This window comes from Schistocerca nitens, chromosome 3 (assembly GCF_023898315.1).
Source record: "Schistocerca nitens isolate TAMUIC-IGC-003100 chromosome 3, iqSchNite1.1, whole genome shotgun sequence".
Lineage (NCBI taxonomy): Eukaryota > Metazoa > Arthropoda > Insecta > Orthoptera > Acrididae > Schistocerca > Schistocerca nitens.
The window spans coordinates 391,242,065-391,264,255 of record NC_064616.1 but is presented as its reverse complement, the minus strand read 5'-3'; the positions used below and the strand labels follow the sequence as shown (position 1 = coordinate 391,264,255).

Sequence of the window (22,191 nt, the reverse complement as noted above, 5' to 3'; positions counted from 1 at the left end):
ATGTCACCAGTTGGTGCACCTGCAAGCTTATTGCCATGGACTACCACGCATTGATACCTCTTTCCCTAGTTCTGTGGGCAAGAGAAGGGACTCTTGTATATCGTGAGCTAGTTTATCCACTGGAACCTTATACCTGATTGCTTGATAGGCAATGAGAGGTATGGAGCACTTGAATTTCACATCTTATGTACCCCACGTCTTCATTGTTAACATCAATCAATGCATCAGTAAATGCAGATGTTGGAGGAGCAGAACAGTAACTACGAAGTCCCCGAGTTTAAGCCCATTGTGCCAACTGTCATATATTTAAAACTGATACAAACAGGCTACTCGAAAAAAGTAAAAACCAGCAGTAACTGACGAGGTGTTTGCATATTGAAGGAGAAGCAGAAAAATGGCAAAACCATTCCAACACAAGTGTTGAACCAGGGTCTGTATTGTGGACAGTTTACCAATAACTGCTATAGCAAACAACACTACATTTGAAACAGTTGCTTGAAGGACCATTCTCTTGGCTATACCCATTTGGCAAAAGTACTGGTGTATCATAGACCCAGTATCTTAAAAACAGAATGAAAAGGATCTCACAAAGTCAGCAAGGTACCCTAAGAGTCACATTTGTGGACCTAAGGGCATTTTCAGGATGGAGTGAAAAACATGCTTAGGGAACATCTTTCTTTGGACTATCTTGGTTAATAAAGTTTTCAGGTAGTCAGATTGAAAAGAGAACATTTATTTCTTGTTATACTCTAGTTGCCCTCACATGCGGTACTAATCTTTTCATTTCAATATTCTGCCTCGCAAGCCTCAGACAACGCATAATCCTGTTCCCATATGAAGAAAGTCGCTTTTATTGCTCAGTGTTATCAGAAAAGAAGTCACAGCCTCTGACTAATGGTGGTGGAAAGTGGGATCCTGGTTTCCACTAGCAATGGTTACAAAGAAATGATCCACAATTCTATGGGAAATGACAGTGTCATTATTTGGAGGTGACCCTATCTTAATACAGCAGTTTTTGTGGATCTCCCATGACAGCCAGAATTCCTCTTTGTTGCTTCTATTTACTCTGGTGAAGTGGTAATGTTAACACAGACAGACACGTCATGATCCCTTTTTGTTCTCAGATATTTCTTTGTGCTTCCCTGTCACAGTTTCAAAAAGTTACGTGTGTCTGTGGAAATGGTTTAGCATTCTAGTCATCAGTGCTACATACCTGGCCACAATTGAACAGTGACATCATTCCAGAAGTTTGTTTATAGAGCTGACTTGAGCACCTTGGAGGTAGAGATTTCAGCACTGATACATCACGCTTGGAAGGGGTCCATCCAATGCTTGGTGCTGTCTTACAGCAACCATTTTGCTGAGCATCATCTGTTTAGTTCTTCTGAATGTGTATTTGGATCACTCCCTTTTGGGGACTATTTTATTAGATGTGTGAATCCAGGTAAAGGTCTTTGTTCACATGAGTAATTAACTCATTTCCACGGAAGAGTCGGTGCAAGACAAGGAGAGCTGAACAAAAGACCAGTGGCAGATGAAGTCATGCTGCAGTGCGAAATGCATGTTACCACTCTTGACAACACAAGGCTTTCAACAATTAATTGCAGAAGGTGTGTGAACAAAGATATCAACAATGTATAGTATGTTCTAAAATCTCCTAAGAGTCAGTATGGTAAAGAGTGCAGTGAAATGAGATTGTCTGTGAAGGACTCCTTTTGGTGGCAAATAAATAAAAATGGAATATGCACTTCATACTAACTGCTTGAGTACTAGTTATGGGGACTGGAATAGTGGTTGTCTCTTTCACATACATGGCCACTCTTTGACACATTCTCCATCAAGTTTGGGTGTTCTGTGGCTGTGGTATCCCCTTATGCACAAGGATGTCAGTCATTTTGACATGCAAGCAACTGGTTTTTCTGTGTGCTCCACATGTCTTGTACTTTTCACAAATGGCCTGCACAGCACTTTTCTTTGCAGTGTCAGAGGAGACTAATGCTCCAGTTCCTGTTTGGTACTTGAGCACATCATATCTATAACTAGTGCCAGATTTAGCCATACATACATACATACATACATACATACATACATATATATATTTGCCACTACCTGAGGGATAAATGCCAACAATTTCTTAAATGAACTAATGACAGAAATCCACGAAGGAAACAACCTTGTTATCCAATACCTGGATTTATGCAGGAACATGTTAGCTACGTTTACATAGGTAAAAATATGCAAATCTATTGTGGGCTGCCTATGATAGGTGTACCAACCGAACACTGCAGGAAAATAACTTTTGTACCCCAGCTTTGCAGTATGTAAGACAGCAATATTATCTGTTGTATATAGAACCATTTTAACCTCATTTTTAGGAATGTTGGAATGAATAAACCTTGCGTGTTACATATCCTCACAAATTCAATGTACCCACTTGTAAGAGTCCTAGCTGAGACACTGAGTGTCTCATAATCAACAGCACTCATCAATAATCACAGAACAGTTAATTTTTTTCTTTTCTTCTAATAGATATAGATCTGTAGTGAGAACATTCTCCAGGATATAGACTGTCAGAAAAAAGAAAAATGTGATAAATATTTGCAAAGAAAAACAAATATGATGTACCTTCCACAAATTCCAAGTGAAATGATCTTCATGGATGTGGAGTGAGTCAAAAAAATCTTCCATATTTTCATTTAAAAGGTAATAAATACCTTGTCACAGAACATGGAAATGTTGGATGCACTGAGGTGCATAACATAACTCCCAGGTTATTGTAACTATGCATCATCAAATAGAAAAATCAGATTACAACACTTGTTTATGAAAATCACATTACTGCAATCAATTTATGCAGATGTAAGATTGTACTAATACTCAAATTATTTGATGTTATTAGTTGTCATTGTCTTCAGTCCAGAGACTGGTTTAATGCAGCTCTCCATGCTACTTCATCCAGTGCAAGCCTCTTCATCTCTGAATAACTACTGCAACCTACATCCTTCTGAATCTGCTTAGTGTATTAATCTCCTGGTCTCCCTTCACAATTTTTACACTCCATGCTTTCCTCCAATACTAAATTGGTGATCTCTTGATGTCACAAAATGTGTCCTACCAACCGATCCCTTTTTCTAGTGAAGTTATGCCACAAATTCATCTTCTCCCCAATTCTAATCAGTTACACAATCTAGCCGTCTAATCTTCAGCATTCTTTTGTAGCATAACATTTCAAAAGCTTCTATTCTCTTCTTGTCTGCACTGTTCATTGTCTGTTTCACTTTCATACGTGGCTACTCTCCATACAAATACTTCAAGAAGAGACTTACTGATGCTTAAATCTATACTAATTGTAAACAAATTTCTCTTCTTTAGAAACTTTCCTTGGCATAGCCAGTGTAAATTTAATATCCTCTCTACTTTGACCATCATCAGTTATTTTGCTCCCTAAATAGCAAAACTCATTTACTCTGTCTCATTTCCTAATCTAACTCCCTCACCATCACCTGATTTAATCTGAGCACATTCCATTATCTTTGTTTTGATTTTGTTGATGTTCATCTTACATCCTCCATTCAAGACACTGTAAATTCTGTTGGCTGGTCTTCCAGGCCCTTTGCTGCCGCTGAAACAAATAAAATGTCATCAGGAAACCTCAAAGTTTTTATTTCTTCTCCACGGATTTTAATTCATACTCCAATTTTTTCTTTTGCTTGCTTTACTGCTTGCTCAGTATACAGATTGAATAACATCAAGGGTATGCTACAACTCTGGCATATTCCCTTCTCAACCACTGCTTCCCTTTCATGCCCCTCAACTCTTACAACTTCCATCTGGTGTCTGTGCAAACTGTAAATAGCCTTATGCTCCCTGTATTTTACACCTGCCACCTACAGAATTTGAAAGACTATATTACAGTCAACATTGTCACAAGCATTTCTCTACGTCTAAAATTGCTAGAAACATAGGTTTGCCTTTCCTTAATCTATTTTCTAAGATAAGTTTTATGGTCAGTATTGCCTCCCTTGTTCCATGATTTTTATGGAATCCAAACTGATCTTCCCTGAGGTCAACTTCTACCAGTTTCTCCATTCGTCTGTAAAGAATTCATTAGTATTTAGAAACCATGGCTTATTAAACTGACTGTTCGGTAATTTTCTAACCTGTCAACACCTGCTTTCTTTGCGATTATAATTATGTTGTTCTTGAAGTCTGAAGGTATTTCACCTGTCTCATTCATCTTGCTCATCATATGGAAGAGTTTTGTCATAGCTGGCTCTCCAAAGGCTGTCAATAGTTCCAATGGAATGATGTCTACTCCCACGGCCTTGTTTCAACTAAAGTCTTTCAGTGTTCTGTCAAAGTCTTCACACAGTATCATATCTCCTTTTCCATCATATTGCCCTAAAGTGCATCACCCTTGTATAGATAAGGTGTAATAGAATTAAGATGCATATGGCCAGAATGGTAGTGATTCAAAATGTCTATTTATGTATAGTATAATATAATTAAACTGTCTTTAAGTAGATTGTTCAGTAATTGAAAATGTGCAATTAAGTGTATTAGTATTGTACTAAAAATGATATACCCATAACAATTAAATGCCTTATGTGAATATTATTTTGTAAAATTGACAGGGCAAATATGTACCTGGATCTGATCCTTATAAGTACGTCTAAAGCTGCTCAGTAAAACAAACAACATCCCAATTGATGGAAGTTACCTATAATGTATCATCCTACATTGCCTCAGTTTTCTTTCCTCTGCTAGTTACTTGCGTAAAAGCTACATCTGCAAAGGTTTAGCTATTGATACAAAATGCAAGTTATCAAAAATAGTTTGATTTCAGGCATTTTTGGTATGGTTTATGTGCTTAAGATCCATGTGTGAACTTTGGACGTCACACTACAATCTCTAGTCGCAGCTTTTTCTGTTTAATCACTATTTCGTATGTGAGGCAGGAAGGGCTGTACAAACTGATTTTATAAGTGGTTCTTTGTGTGGCAGAAATGATTAACATTTTTTTGCAATACCTGCCGTGTGCCTTTGCAGTTAAAATTTTGACAGTGCATTTCTTTCAGTATATCCTTCCTGTGTGGAAAAATTTCAGGGTAGGTTTAAACTAGTCAGATTGAACCATTGCCTTGTAAGAGAAACTCAATACAAGATGTAACAGTTACAGGCACATAAAATTTGGCTATTCCCAAATACTGGCAATAACTGAAGGTGGCACACATGCTTCACTACATGTGTGTACTTTGCTGAGTGGCCATATACACAAAATATAAATATGCCAACTTGTGTATTAAACATTTAAATTTGATAACAATGGATCAATTACTTCATACGGTAATGTATGACTTAAGAAAGTTTCAATAAGCATAAGCACATTTTAATGCGAGGTTTACTACGAAAATATTAGTTTCCTGATTATTTTTATATATATAAACTTGTTACTGACAGACTAAAAATTATGGGAATAAACTGTGTAAATACAGTAATGGCTACCCCCAAGATGAACCAGGCCAAAATATTTGTGCCGTCAGTATGAACTACTGCCAAAAGCAGTGAGAGATAGTAGTTCTCATGGAAGAAAATTACTCTTGTTCAGAAGATGTGAATTCTCACCATTAGGGTTGGTTAAAATACTCATTAGAAGGAAAGTACGTCAACTGCATTTCATTTACAGCAAATTCTACAAACAGAATTATCTTCATCCATTTCGATATCTGATTAACTGTTTTACTTTAAAATAAGTGAGACAAGAGTTTTACATGAAATTGCAACTCACCTCTGTTGTGATAGTTTGAGGGAATGACAGGTGGCATTCAACATGAAGTCCTTAATGACTTCCAATATCTTGGAGTTAGGCTTTTGTACTCAGCTCACCACATAAACAGTGAAGCATCAGCACACTATGTACATTTATCAAGCACTTCAATTCATGCAACCAAAGCGTGATACACCACAGCCAGAACATGACAACTACCTACTTAATAGCTGATATCTCTACCTTCGGCACAGATGACAATGGCGACACATTGTGACGTGGAAGCAATGAGGCCTTGGTAGGCCGCTGGAGGGAGATGGCACATCATCTGCACACACAAGTCACCTAAGTCCCATAAATTCCGGGGAGGTGGTGACAAGCTCTGATGACACATTCAATCACGTCCCAGATGTGTTAGATTAGGTTCAGATCTGGTTAGTTCAGGGGCCAGCACATCAATAGGAACATGCCAGCATTCCTTGAACCACTCCATCACACTTCTAGCCTTGTGACATGGTACATTATCTTGTTGAAAAATGCTCCTGCCGTCTGGAAACTGATTGTCATGAAGGGGGTGTATGTTGTCTGCAACCAGTCTCCTTATCCATTGTGGTGCCTTGCATGAGCTCCACTGGACACATGGAGGCTCACATGAATGTTCCCCCAGAGCCACTGCCAGCTTTTTCCATCTCACAATATAGGTGGCAAGAAGCTGTTTCCGTGGAAGATGACTGATTCATGCCCTCCATCAGCATGATGGAGGTGGTTGTGATTCATCAGACCTTAAAAAACACTTTGCCACTGCACCAACATCCAGTGATAATGGCACATGCATGGGTCATTGGCTGTGGAGGCCCATCACTAGGAATGTTTGCTGCACTGTGTACACACACACACACACACACACACACACACACACACACACACACACACACACACTTGCACTCTGCCCTGCATTAAAGTCTGAAGTTGGTTCTGCCACAGCTCACTGCCTATCCTGATTTACCAATGTCAGACGTCTGTATTAACGGGAGGCCGTACAACTCATTGTGTGGGCGTAGTTTAACATTGGTTTTGCCACGTGTTACTCACCAGAGCACTCTCAGAACACCCAAAAAGTTGTGCAGTTTTTGAATTCTCCGGGTCATCACAATCTCCTTCGGTGAAACTAGATTGCAAGTCTTCCCCATTCTATGATCACTGATACTACAGGCACCATGTGTGTGATTGATTAGTGGTCATTTCTCACCAGGTGATGCTTCCATCACCTGGACGAGTTTATATCAGTAGTAGGTCAGTGGTCATAATGTTCTGACTGCTAAGTGTAAGTCACATTTAAAGGCATGTGAAGATATTTGATATCTTAACAACGGCATAACTGTATATAGAGTATGAAAATCACTGTGGTGTGTGTGTGTGTGTGTGTGTGTGTGTGTGTGTGTGTGTGTGTGTGTGTTTTTGTGTGTGTGTGTGTGTGTGTGTGTGTGTGTGTGTGTGTGTGTGGTGGAATATATACTTGATAACAAAATTACAGTTCTACTTAATTTTCTGCCCTATAAATATTCCACATGTAGCATGCTGATAATTTGGCAATAGTGAAAATGAGGACGTCAAGCTTCTTGATATGATACGAAGATGTAGTATTTTGAGATGTTAGTTTTTCAAAGCTGATTTTTGTCTTGCCTCTTAGATTAAATTATTACCTCACATCCCTTGAATAAAGTACATGATTAAGGTGTTACCTTGTACTATATAATGCGGATTTTACAAAAAGTTCACCTTTGCACACATCTGAAGTACAAAAATGGTATGTTAAAAATATTTACCATGGTGACATAAACCAGTCACAGTTGTTCAAAATACAGTATGTAGCACACAATCTCACTTGCAGAGCAAAATTCATTAAACAACTAGTTCTGGATTTCAAGCATCCTAAAAGATGAAACCTAAAGTTACCAACATTAATCTACGAACTATGAGAAATATACTTCTATCATCGAACTAGCAGACTGTTCATTTTACAATGTGTTTATAGTGTAAATCTGTACCTAAAATCATGGCAAGCTAAAATAGCATAGGAGATAATAAACAGTGAATCTGATTATCCAATCATTAATAATTGTTTTGTATCTTCTTGTCAGCTACACTTAGTTAAGATACCCCTTACTAACTTGTAAGCATAGAGGAGAGGAGAATGGCACCTATTGTTAGGTGACTTCCTGTGACTGTTTATTCAATTGCAGAACCAACGCTTGCAAATGACATTTTCATATCTACTAAAAAAAATGTGATGAGTTTAAGTTAGCATTACTGTTGTAACCCTTTTCGTTTGCTGCTGCTTGATTAGAACAGCAAAGAAAAAAGGTCATTACTGATAGAACAAAAGCTCATGCTTTGCAAGAATGAGGAAGGAAATTAGTCACATCCTTACACAAAAGAACCATCCCAGCAGTCACCTCCTTCGGTTTTGGGTAAATGATGGAATACCTAAATCAGGGTGGCCCTCTCCTGGAACAATCCAGTGTGCCAAATTTGCACCATCTACTTTAGTTGCATTCCCAAGAACCATTTAACTAGCAATATGTGGAACAGACATTAAATATGAGCATTATGTATTCTTGTATGAAATGTCCTCTCTCTCTCTCTCTCTCTCTCTCTCTCTCTCTCTCTCTCTCTCTCTCTCTCTCTCCTTCCCCCCCCCCCCCCCAAAATAAAGTTATACATCCATGATGAACTTCTCACTTTGTTTAGGGATGAAGCGAAGTAATACAATACACTTTATTCCAATAGCATATCTATACCTACAATTTGTTTCAGTCTTGGGATTGCTGGGATATGTCACATTTGCATATTCGACAAATACTGGACTGAGAGGAAAATTTTTTAACAAAATACCTAGTGATGACCGATTCAATTATTTTGATGCTGAGCTAATACAGGTAAACAGAAACAATATCATTTGAATTTTCAGACATATTTTATGGCTTGTCAATAGTTCTTCACAAAATGCACAAAAAATAAATGAAAGAACTTTTCAGGAAGCTACAAAGCGGCATGATGGAAATGTACTTATTTCTCCAGTGAGTATGAAAGCTGCTCTGCTAATGGTACTTGAAGGTGCAGTAGGTAAATCTGCAGATGAAATTAAAGATGTTCTGCGATTGCCCGATGAGAAGGAGTTGTATCGGATGAAAACGCAGCAATTTCTGCGTAGACTCGCTGTAAGTATGTATGAGGACAATGGGAGACATGTTAGAGACTCAGAATTTTACTCCTATACAGGATCTGCGCCAGTTAATGTGTAAACCTAATGGAGTACCTATTACCATTCTAGACAATGTATTTGATAAAAATTCTATTCAGTACTGAATTCAACTCCAATCAGAAATATTTGCTACAATAAATGTAAACTGGTTTGTAAACAATAAAATAATGAAGTAATGAACTTGTTAAATATTAAGTTTACTTCACACAACAACAATAATCCAGACTTCTAGTTATCTTAACATGTTACCCAAGTGTCAGAAACAAGAAAAAGACCACACACATTTTATAGCAAAGTAATGAGAGAGGGGGAGGGTTGAATGATTATTTCTGCAAGAGTTCTTGGACTAACAATAATTTATTTCCAAAGGTCAAATCTCCATCGATTACCATTGAGACTGGAAACAGTCTCTTCCTCTCAAATGACTTGAAGCCATATTCAGAATACAGAGCTGCAATGCAAGAATATTATTCTGCTACCATCAGTGAAGTGGATTTCACTTCACCAACAAAAGCTGCTATGACAATCAATGACTGGGTTAGTGGAGTCACCCATGGACTTATACCAAAACTTGTTGAGGCAGGTTAGTGTGAAGAAACACACTCTAATATATTGTGTGAGATTTTTGTGTTCATTATCATGTATGCAGTCTTTGCAAATTCAAATGACAACAATCATAAACAAGATGAATATTTTCTTATGTCAATTACTTAGTAGAGTAGATGATCAGACTGGCTAGCTAATCACTACACAAAGCTGAGGAGGAATTCACTTCGCAATACACCACTGGAGCAACACACACAGCCAGCCCCCACCCCCTCCTCTCTCTCTCTCTCTCTCTCTCTCTCTCTCTCTCTCTCTCTCTCAGCTAAAATAGAAGAAATAGAGCACACATATGTTTACCCTCTGATCTGGACTCTAGCCAGAAAATGAAATTCTACCATGTGCCAAACAAAATCTGTAAAGCACAAACAGCAGCCTGGTGAGCCTCACAACTGGATTAAAAACTCACATTTTTTATGACAGTGTTAAATGCAAGCTGGTAAAATCTATTTAATACTAACAGTGAGTAGAAGGTAGTATACTACTGCTTTATTGTGCCCACTTGTGCATTACTTTACTTGAATAATAATGTAATGGTCCGGACAGACAAAGCTCAATGTGCCACTGTTTCTCACAACACATCATTTTGGCTGCAATGCCAATGTGCTCATTTCCTCTTGATTACATATCTTGATGCCTGGCTAAATGATACCTCTTGCTTTTATAGAAGAAATAGCCCTGAAACATCTCATAATTTTTCTGTTGGGTACAACTGTTGGTTATTTCAGATGGCACAAAGGAAAATGGAAGCAGATGAGACAAGACCACCTTCAATCTTATGTCACCACCTCTAGTGCCTAGTGAATGTAATGGGCACTTTACACTCATTTTGAAGGCAAATGCTACAACAAGATCATAGAGGATTACACAATTGCAGCAGTTTTTCTTCTTATGGCTATTAATGTGGAATGTAAGGTGCTTATATGAAGTACTAAACAAGTCATAAAAGCTTCATTCAAGATAGTATCTTCTAGACATAATCTAAAACAATCCTGGGAGTTGAAAGTTACGACAAGTGTGATTCATCGCAACATTTCCGCAAGAACAATCTTGCTTTGAATATGAAAGTATGCAGTCACTTATAGATAAATATTACAAAGTTGTTCAGTAATAAGGTGTTTCATGCACTACAAACAGTATTTTGTATCATTGTTATAACTATTACTGCCTGATGTTCCCACTTTCGTCTTAAAAAGAATGTTAATAAACACATCTATGGGGAGACAGCAGTCGCTATTTTCTTAAGTCTATGAATTAATAATGAAGCTGCACTAATATATTATATTTTGTAAACACCAACGTTAAGGATGAAATGAGGCAAAAATTTTATAGTAATTACTGCACAATTTCTTAAATTTGTACTTTCTTCAACCAATCATTGACCAGCAAGCTATAACCTCTTGCCCACAAAAAAGCTATGCATTGAGTGATGTGTAGCTTCTATGTACACATGAGGTTTCAGAATGTGTGGTACATCCTGAAGATTTATGAAAATATAAAAAGTTGAAACTGTGACATGATTACATCATTCACATAAATATTATGTCACTTTGTGTTGAATGGATTAGAGACTTCAGAAATTATATGAACTATTAAAGCATCAGTTTTCCACCTAAAGGGAGTTAGGTTTCCTGTCATTGATCTAAACTTGAACTATACTGTGCCACATGCTTCCTCCAAAGTGCAGAGAAATTTCCACTCACTCTACCAAAATAGCATGCCTTCAGTGTTACCTGAAGACTTTTGTATTGATTCATATATATATAGTAGAGAGTTTGGTTCATAGTATCATTGATACAACCTTGTACTACTAGATAATGCTAAAAACCTCAATATTGAGCTTGTGTTGCCTCCAGAAGCAAATAAAACATCATCACACAACGTACAACAATGGCATGCAATGAGAACTCATATCAAATGTGTGAAAGAGCAACCAGAAAAATTTTCATTGATAAGTTATTCGAATTGTCCTCAAATAAGGTATTTCTGCAGTTCCATATACACAGTGCTATCAATGTACACATGCATAAATATGGACTTGTTTATGACATTACCATAATGAATACAGTAATGTTTGATAAAATCCATTTGGTAATGACACCAAGATATTGACATATTCTCAGAAGTCACAAATACAGAATAATAGCAGTTAATGAATTTTCACTGATTACTAATATTAAGAGTTGGTATCTAGAAGTTCCCAATATTAGAATTCTTTGCTCAAATTGATAAGATTACACTGCAATACCACTAGATTTCTATATAAGGTGAAGGATGACTCATCCATTGTGATGATTGTTACATAGTTTCAGGTTTCATCACCTGTGATAACCTCTGAAAGTAAGTTTGGCTTGTCTTTAAACAGTCATGGCACAAACTATACCACAGTCCTCATATGCAATTCTACCAACAGAAGATATTCACATCTGCAACTGCATGTTCCCAAGGTGATGTAGTTTTAAATAGAACACCTACAGTCTTGCAGCATCAGATCCCTACACACAGCACACACAACTTCAGGTCTGTTTATGATTGTAAGTATTGTCTCCAGTAGCTTGCTTTAATGCTTAGTGTATTTCTGTATTAGTTTTCCAGACTTAAAAAAAAACTTTGTAGAGGCACACTGCTTTGTCAAGCAAGCCCTCGCCAAAGTGCAAGCTATCGGCAACATGACAGTGGAAAAATGCTCACCAACAACTAAACCACTCAGCTAACAGCAACTTGCGACACTGATTTAAGAAATATGTATGGGGAGAAATACTATTGCAATGTTCTAAGACATTTGGAGGAACAGAGAAGACTGTCCACAGAGATTCTGTGTGAAGACTGCTTAGGCCTACTCCATGACAATCCAAGACCACATAAAACCTATGTTCAGGAATTTTTGGCAACAAACAGATAGTAGCTGTGTCCTATGCACCATACTCAGCAGACTTAGCTGTGTGTAACTTCTTTACAAAGAAGAAAATAAGGCCTGACTGTGTGAAAGTTTGATACAGTGGAAGGGATTAAAGTGGAATGGCAGAGGGTATTAAATGCATTGACAGAGAAACACCGCCAGGATGCACTTCAAAGTAGCAGAAATGTTGGTACCAGTGCATTTGCTTCCAGGTGAACTACATGGAAGGTGATAGGGCAGAATAGGGTTCGTGTTAGACACAGTAATTTTAGGTAACATTTATTGTGAGAGTTTTTGTACTACTACATAAATTCCTCATTCACACATTGCATAAATGAAGAATGAAAACCTGAATCACAGTTTAGACTCCTTTTACAATTACAGATTACTTGATGCAGGTCATACAAGCTACTTAGCTAGTTTAAAAAAAGAAGAGTGTAAAGTCTCATATAAAATTGGGTATCATTAAACTAGAGTGCATTTGTTATTTACTTTTACTTCTCATTACATGTATCATACAGTAAACATAAAAAGACTAGTAAAATTACTTTGTTACACAGATATATTTTATAACAAGCTGCCATTATTATATTCTCTTTATGAAATTGGAAACTTTGTTTTTCATAGTACAGCTTGTAGCCATAAAACTGAATTTCATTTATTGCTTGATTTCAGAGGGTCTTCCAACTGATACAAAGCTCATGATGACCAATGCAGTCTATTTTAAGGGAAAATGGAAAATAGCCTTTGATGCAGATGGTACAACAGTGAGATGTTTCTACACACAGAATCTTGAATGCCAAAAATCATATTTCATGGAAACCCTAAGTTACTTCAAATATGGTTACATAAGCTCTCTCGACGCAGAGGCTGTGGAAATTCTTTATTATGTAAGTACATTGTTCCCTTTGCTGTCATCACGTTCCATTAGGCTTCAACTTTTATACCTTCTACAAACAGCCAAAAATTTTCTTCCTTTCAAATTTTCCCACATTCTACTTTTCACTACCATACAAAGCTGTGCTCCTAACTTACATTCTCAGAAGTTTCTTCCTCAAATTAAGATCTATGTTTGATGCTAGTAGACTTTTCTTGGCAAGGAATGCCCATTTTGGTAGTACTAGTCTGCTTTTTATGTCATCCTTGCTCAAGCCATAGTGGGTTATTTTGTTGTTTGGTAGCAGAATTCCGTAACTTCATCTACTTTCTGATTACCAATTCTGATGTTAAGTTTCTCAGTTTCTCATTTCTGCTACTTCTAATTACTTTTATTTTTGTTAATTTACTCTCAATTCATATTCTGTACTCATTAGACTCGTCATTCCATGTAACAGTGCCTGTTGTTGTTCTCCAGTTTCACTGAGGATAGCAATGTCATCAGTGAATCATATCACCAATATCCTTTCACATTGAATTTTAATCCCACTCTTGACACTTCTGTCATTGGTTCTTCAATGTATACAGTAAGGGCAAAAGACTACATCCCTGTCTTATACCTTTTTTTAATCTGAGCACTTCGTTCTTGGTCTCCCACTCCTCTCATTCCTTCTTGGTTCTTGTACGTATTATGCATTACCTTTCCTTCCCTATAGCTTACACTTACTTTTGTCAGAATTTCAAGCACATTTCATCATTTTACTTTGTTGAACGCTTTTTCCAGGTCAACAGATCCTATGAACATGTCTAAATTTTTCCTCGCTCATGCATCCATTATCAACTGCAATGCGAGAACTTCCTCTCTGGTGCCTTTATCACAGATCCTAAATTTTCTTTTCCACTCTTCTGTATATTATTCTTGTCAACAGCTTGGATGCATGATATGTTAAGTTGATTGTGTGACAATTCTCGCACTTGTCAGCTCTTTGGCATTATGAGGGTGCTGTTTTTCCAAAAGTTCGATGGTATATTGCCAGTTTCATACATTCTACACAGCAATGTGAATAGTCGTTTTGTTGCCACTTCTACCAATGATTTCAGACATTCCAATGGAATATAATCTCTCCCTTCAGCCGTAGTTGATCGTAAGTCTTCCAAAGCTGTTTTAAATTCTGACTCTTAAACTGGATCCCATCTCCCTCTTTCCTGTCAACTATTCTTTCTTCTATAATGTTGTCTGACAAGTCCTCCCTGTCATTGAGGCCTTCAATGTGCTCCTTCCATCTATCCACTCTCTCACCTGCATTTAACAGCAGTATTACCATTGCACTCTTAATGTTATTTCCCTTGTTTTTAATATCACCAACAGTTGTTCTGACTTTCCTCTATTCTGAATCTGCCATTCTAACAATCATTTCTTCACATTATCCATGCAGCCATTTTGCCTTAGCTTCCTTGCACTTCCTATTTATTTCATTTTTAAATTATTTGTATTTCCATAATCCTGAATGGTTTTGTACTTCCTTATTTTGTTGATCAGTTGAAGTATTTCTTCTGTTATGCATTGTTTGGTCGAGAATACAGGTGTTGGGCTGTTGCATTGGCCTGCATATTCTCCAGACCTTTGACATTCTGAAAACATCTAATCATGTATTGCCAAGAGACTGGTGTGACAACACTTGCCAGCCACTAAGATTCATACACTGTGGCATACAGTTCAAGCATAGGGATAATGAGAACAATATGAGCTTACAAAAAGTACAGAGAACTTCGGAGACAGTCACTCTCCCTCATTCAGTACACAGATGGAATAGGAAAGAAAACTGATAATACTGGTATTATGTATTCTCCACCATAAACTGGCTTGTTGAGTATTTAATGTGTGGAAATGACTTGCCCAAATGTGAGATCCAAGCTCAATTTGACCACATGCCCAGCGAGGTTGCTGCCAGAGATAGCAGATCTTCGAACTAAATTTCTCATAATTTACCCCATAATTGCACACAAATTTAATAATTTCCTACATTGCTGTAAAAGCCCAATAAATAAAGTTTTACTTGCTATTCTTCCTGGTGCTGCAATTTTAAGTCAAACAATGTACAAGCACTCTCCAGCAGTATGTACTATTTACACACCACCAACAGTTACTGCAATTACTACATTGCATTTAGTTTAGTTACATACTTTTGTTTGAATGTGAACAGCATCTTGGTTAGCATGGTATAGGAGACCTTGCCTTATTTTCTTGTTTTCGTATTTGCAAGAGCTATTCAGATGTCTAGTGGCTGTGGTAATGGAGAGTGTATGTTTTAAGAACTTGATGTCAGAGTTGACTGGTGTCTGCAGGCAGACAGACAGACACAGACAGAAGCTGTATCAGCAGCTACTGATGAGCTCCTTATTTGGTGACAGACAGACAGTTATTAGCATGCTGTGCTTACATGAGGAGTGGTTGTGTGGGAAACAGCAGCATCAAATCGCAAACATGTGTATGTCAAGTTTCTTGTAAGTTTGAGGCATTACACCTGCTAATAATGATTTGGACAATGGGCTTCGCCTTTTTGCTTGCATAAATGGCTTTCTTATCGCGTTACAAGCACCCACAGACGAAATGGAGATAGTGCTGTCTGTAAGCAACTAAAATTTCAAATCACACGATCACCTGTCTTTGGGAAATAGTGACGTGCAAGGGGAATAAATCCCATGTACACTTAGTGTATCCCTGTAGGAATTGTCTGACAGGTGAAACAAGCTATCCATGTGCCAGTCAAAAGTATTGGTTGTACTCGACTGCAGATTACCACTCAGGTCTGCACTAATCAATGTGTGTTGCATGGCATCTGAGACTTGTTTATTCTTTCAGCATCCAGCAAAAATGGTGAAGACAGCTAGTCTCACTAATGGGTCAAACTACAAATATCAATGTCCACCATCATTCACAATCAGGCTCATCTGGTCTGAATGAGGGTGGAGGGTCGAAATTAGAGGCTCTCTGAGTTGTGCAGTGTAGCTTCCTCAATGTGCACTTCATGTATTGAGTAGCCCTGGAGAGGGCAGGAAACTTCCATATATAAGTTTCAATATTAACTCCCATGAGATCAAACGAAATTATGAATATACATAGACAACAGTAACTAACAGTGATACTTACCTGGAAACATCACCAAACTGACCTGAGATTTTAAGGAAAGAAAAACACACTTCCAATATCTCAGCCCCAGCAATTGATCCTGCACAAAAATTTGGGCCACAATTCTGGTAGTATGTAGTTATGAACTTCTAAGCGCACAGCATTTAAATAATTGCGCCCACATGTTTTCAATCTGTCCATCTACAGCTGCCTAATGCCAGAGTACAAAGTACTGTACAGCAAATTAAGAGGTTTGTCTTCGTAAGACCAATGATCCAAGAAGCAATAATGCTTTGTTCATTGTTTCAAAATGTACTGTTTCTAACCCATAGCTGTTGCCAGAGATCACTTTGCTTTGAACACCTTCATGATGCAATTTAGAAATGCAGTATAAATTAATGAAATGAATGAATATATCATTAAAGAAGTAGCATACTCCTATTTAATAATTAACATCGTTGATATTTGTTGTTTGCTTTGGACTGAAAAGTGGACACTGTTAAAGTGAAGTACATTTGCAGGAGTTATGCCATTCATTGTGTGATTGGTATGATAAAACTGGAAATTATTAACTCCATTTCATAACAACACTTCAGTTGCTCACACTGATTCATTTTGATTTTGAGGTATGGACAGGTAAAATAATACTGAACATATATTTGCATGTGGCTGAAATATTATGTACACTTTCCATATAAAGCAATTTGATCTTGAAACAGATTTCAAAATACATTTGACAGATGTGACCCTCTCCCTCCAAGCTCCCTTGGCTTTGAATGTACCACACACAGCAGTGTGCTGGTTGCTATTCTACTGTACAGTACTTTATGCTCGGGCTGCAGTAGGGTGGACCGAGTGACAAACAATTGGTGTACACAAATATTTAGATGATGATCGCAGGGGCATATCCGCATACTACCAGAATTGTGGCCCACATTTTCATGTGGTATCACCTTTTAGATCTGATATCTTGTTACTGTGCCTTTTCTTCTCAAAATATGAGATCAAATTGGGCTTGATTCACATACATTAGTCAGTCATTCAAATATAGGCTCAGTTCAATAGCACAGAAATAATTATGACTGCCACATGATAGTAGTGGTAATTTTAATTTGCTAATATTGACTGAAAAAATGATACAGCCAGTGGTGTATAAAAACAGTTTTCCAACGTAATCCTGAACACATTCTCGGGTGTCAGCCTCCAAGAAACTATTCCCAAAAAGCCATGGTAGGGATGAAGTAAGTGGCACATTGGTAATCCACCAGACTTGATCTCTTTAGGCTGGCAATTCAAATCCCTATCCAGTCATTTCAGTTTCTTAGTTTCCATCCATCACTTAAGGAAATTTCCAGGATGGTTCCTTTGAAAAGGATACAGCTGAGTGCCTTCCCCAATTGAACTTGGGCTCAGTTTCATGGGATGTTAAAACCTGAACTTCCTTCTTGACATTTCATAGAAATATTTTGAATCTTCTAACTACAAATGGAACAATTGTTTTCAACTGTCCAATCAAGGAAAAAGCACTTACAATTTGTATTAGTATCAGAACAATGACAGCACTAAAGGCAAAAAGTTATTCCTCAAATCTAGGAAAGCAGTTGTTCTGTGGAACTGACAGTTTGGTTTAAAATTGACAAGATTAAAGCTCAGATACACAAATTATTCTCTCTATATATACATGGAATATGGCAAAGACCCTTCTTGGTTAAACAGTGCCCTCCAGAGAATATTTGGGAAACCAATTATTCTCAGGAATCAGTAGCTCCAATATTCCATACATAGTTGAATATTTTGGGTCATGACATGCCAGTAGACTGCATGACAGATCTCTCAATTTAATGACATACGAAATCAGTTGGCAGCAGTTCAGTGTTTAATAACATGTATTGTTACATTGATAGCCATAACTATTTATGACATTATATACTTTAAAGAGAAGTTTTCCAGTGATAACAGTGCACTGAAACATATGATGTTGAAAATTAAGATGACTTATAAGAAATGAGGCAGTTCTCCACAGGAGAGAAACATACAGTAAACACTGATGCTGTTTCATTAGTGACAAGGACTCTCTCTCTGCCAGTAAGTTGGTTTTTCCAAGGTGTCCATTGTGCATCAATGCTGTCCCTGCCTTGTCTAAAACACTGATGCCTAATTCCCACATACACCTTGCACAACTGCTGACCAGCCAGAATGGAACATCCCATTTTGTCCACCCCTTGCCATGGTCTGAGGTAATAAATACTGTCCCTATTATCTTTATCACTGTCACTAAACCTCAGTAATACTCTTGTTGGTTCTTATGACTTCTGCTCCCATCATCCTCTTGGTAGACTCTAGCAGTCAACTGGCCACATATGGCCATCCATCATCAACTATTCCAGCCTTGTCAGTGCCAATGTCTACTCTGAGAGGTTGGACCAACTTTTATAACAATCATGACATATAACAACTTCGTTGCACCCTTGTACTATATTCTGAGTGGATATAATTATAAACCAAACTGTGGCAACCAGTGTGGGAAATGCTGCTTGGCATAGAATTACTTTAAAAGATGCTTCAGAACAAATGCCACTTGCCATCATTGTTGTCCTGCAACTTTCTTATAAACTGTGAAGATGATTGTTTCTCCAACATATTTGTAATTAACAAGAAAGATTTCTAGAGATGCAGTTGTCATGTTTCAAAATAAGGACACCATCATTTCATATACAGCTGCAGTGATCTTCCTGTCCTTGCAATTGTACAGTCTTGTTGAGGGTGTATTTATATTTTTGTCATGACCCCTCTACTGGAATCCACAATGTCACAGTTTGAAAACTGAAACTGACACTTTTTTCAACATTGAAACTGGCACTTTTTAAGCCAGTTCACAAAAGTCAGACTGACTTAGTTATTAAATTCATTTCTTTTTTAAAATTTACTGTATTCATTACGTTAACACTTTCGGAATAATTACAAGGACAATTAATATTTATAAAAAAAATCCACTGTCCTTTTTCATACGCAAGTCAAGAAAACTAGACACTTGATATATTGTTCATTTTAAAGTCGAAGTAGTTCAGGCTCTTTCTGTATGAACCAAATTGCAGCTGCCATCAAAAACTATAAAATCTAGCACAGAACAATAGTTCCACTTTTACAGCATGGTAATGCTGTGCATGAGAAGGAAAGACTTCTTTAACAGCAGATACAGGAAGTTGGTGCAGTGCAAAGATACTGAACTCACTCGGGAGGACTGCAGTTTAAATCCTTGTCAGATGGTGCAATTTCCTTAAATCTCTAACTGCACATGCTGGGATGGTTCCCGTGCATGTGACATGGCTGTTTTCCTCTCTATACTTCCCCAAAATGACTGTTCTACATCTGACAAATTTGTCACTGACTGGCTGTTTAATCCTAATCTTCCTTAACAGTTCATTTATGTGCCCCCTCCGCACCCCTTGTGATTTAGTGAATTAATGGGGACTTCTCGGTGTGACGTCATGTGTGCTGGACTGCTGTTTAAATAGCTCACCAATATTTTATAATGTTTGTCTTCAGTTATTTATTTTAAAGTTTATTTGTGTTAATATTTGCTGTAAAAGTAAGTTATCAATGGATTTTTATTCATCTTTGTCTTTCTTTCTGTGTTGTTGATTTGAGTGGTTTGTTATTCATGAGTATGCTTACGTCATTCATCAGAGTCTCAGACCTCAGCAGTGTGTTCACATTTCTTAGCGTGCAGTTGCAGCTCTAGCAATTCTAAAGCTAAGTACTGTCAAGTGATTTGTGCACTGTATTTGAATAATAAATTTAGTAGTTTTCATTCATCCAAATATTAGCAGTTGCAGCTGTAGTGGTTCTTAAGTTGAATTCTGACAAAGTTGTTTGTGCACTGTTATACAATTATTAAATTTAGTACTTTTCAACGGTGTCTCATCTTGTTTGTGGCAAATTGACGGCCTAATAAACTGTTGGAGATGTTTGCCCACTGTGTTTTTTTAGAGTTGGCTGTGCATTGAAGTTGTTCAGCAGATTTTGTGTGGTAGTTTTCAGTTGATGTGTCTTACTGATTCTAGTGCAATATTTCAGTGAAATTTTCATTCACTGTTTTAATTTCATTGAGTGTTCCAGGGGCTGCTTGACTTTTTGCTTTAACTAAGAAATTGTCTGAGGTTTTGGCGGTATTGGTGTTGTTTAGTGGTATTAATAGAAGTTGTTGCTTTCTTAGTAAAGTGAGAACTTAGAGACCACTATTGTTAGTTCTTTAAGTAACTCTACTTTTGTAATTAAACTTATGTAACATAAATATTCAGTTTTTTCAGTAACTGTTAAAATTTTACCGTGAGTGAGAAGTGTAGGCTTTGTCATAGGATTGTGAGTAGTTCATTATAGTGTGGGATCTGTTCAAAGTATTTTCATTGGGGGGAAGGCAGTGGGCATTCTAGTGACGTCCTCTCCTAGGACTGCAGAATCCATAGCAGAAATATGTTGACAGAGGAGCAGGAGTGTAAGATCTGTGCCCTTCAGGCGCAGTTATAAGACACAAAGGAGGAATTAGATAGATTGAAGAGGGTGAAAGGTGATGGAGAATGTGAACTGGCAGTTGGTAAGAAGGCAGCTAGGAGGAAGAGATACCCAGACATTTGTGCTTCGTGTATATGCAATAGATTTGACCAACTGTCAGAGTTGAGTGGAAAGGAGCCTCTTATAGCTGTTGGTGTAGGAAACACAGTCCTCGGCAGTTGGGAAGCCTAAGCCAGTTGCAAATTCTAACAGAAAGGAGGAAGTTCTGCTAGGTAGTTCACACCGTAGAGGTGTGGGCCAGCAGTTGCAGGAAATGTTGTGAGTGAGTACCAGGTCACCAGCACTGTGAAACCTGGTGCAGGGCTGGCTCAGGTGACTGACAGCGTATGTGACTTAGGTAGGAATTCTCTGAAAGAGGATTGGGTATTGATTGTCAGTGGAGCAGAGAATAGTCTTGATGGGGATGGGGAATATGATGTACGTGGTGACCTGGTAAAGATAGCTACTAACTGCTGAGACTAATGTGCAATTCGTGCAACTGTTTCAGCGTCATGATTGGCCTTATCTTAATGCGGCTGTTAGGCATGTTAACATGGGGCTGGAGAAGGCACTGATGGCAGAGGGCATGGGTCACATTGCAGTGCTGCCAGTTGAGTCTATCGGTAGATCGGGTTTCACTAGGCATGGCCTGCACCTCGAGGAATGTGGGGGGGGGGGGGCTGGCAAAGCTTACAGGTGACAGTGCAATGGGTGGTGGTGGGATCACTCATGGAAAAATTTTTAGATTGAATTCAGCTGGTAGGTATGCCTGCTTAAAAGACGTCCCTCTAGCAAAGGAATCACCTTCAGAGGTGGTAAGTATCAGAGTAGAGAAGGAATTAGGATATTTAATCAAAATATAAGAGGTATTAGAGAGAAAGTTAGTGAACTGCTTATAGATGTTGACTCTGACATTATTGGTATACTGGAGCATCACTTAAATAATTTGACAATTCAGAGGCTTCCTTTACCAGGATACAGATTACCTGGCTGTTTTCAAGGAGTTCCTTGCAGGATGGTGGAGTGGCCATGTATGTAAAAAAAAACAGTACTACATTTGAGTCCATAGACATATCACAGCACTGCACTGAACAGATATT

At 37.8% G+C, this 22,191-nt stretch overlaps 2 protein-coding genes across 4 annotated transcripts in view; one reads left to right on the top strand and one right to left on the bottom strand.

The window, feature by feature from the left end:
• LOC126248333 (constitutive coactivator of peroxisome proliferator-activated receptor gamma-like) overlaps nucleotides 1-22,191 on the bottom strand; it is a 725,840-nt gene that overhangs the window by 270,566 nt on the left and 433,083 nt on the right. The gene's annotated exons all lie outside the window — the stretch shown is intronic.
• LOC126248335 (leukocyte elastase inhibitor-like) overlaps nucleotides 1-22,191 on the top strand; it is a 76,754-nt gene that overhangs the window by 32,713 nt on the left and 21,850 nt on the right. The window contains exons 2-5 of the mRNA XM_049949232.1: nucleotides 8,585-8,706; nucleotides 8,806-8,988; nucleotides 9,402-9,615; nucleotides 13,210-13,424. Coding sequence (XP_049805189.1) covers nucleotides 8,585-8,706; nucleotides 8,806-8,988; nucleotides 9,402-9,615; nucleotides 13,210-13,424 — 734 coding nt within the window. The remainder of the gene's footprint in view (nucleotides 1-8,584; nucleotides 8,707-8,805; nucleotides 8,989-9,401; nucleotides 9,616-13,209; nucleotides 13,425-22,191) is intronic.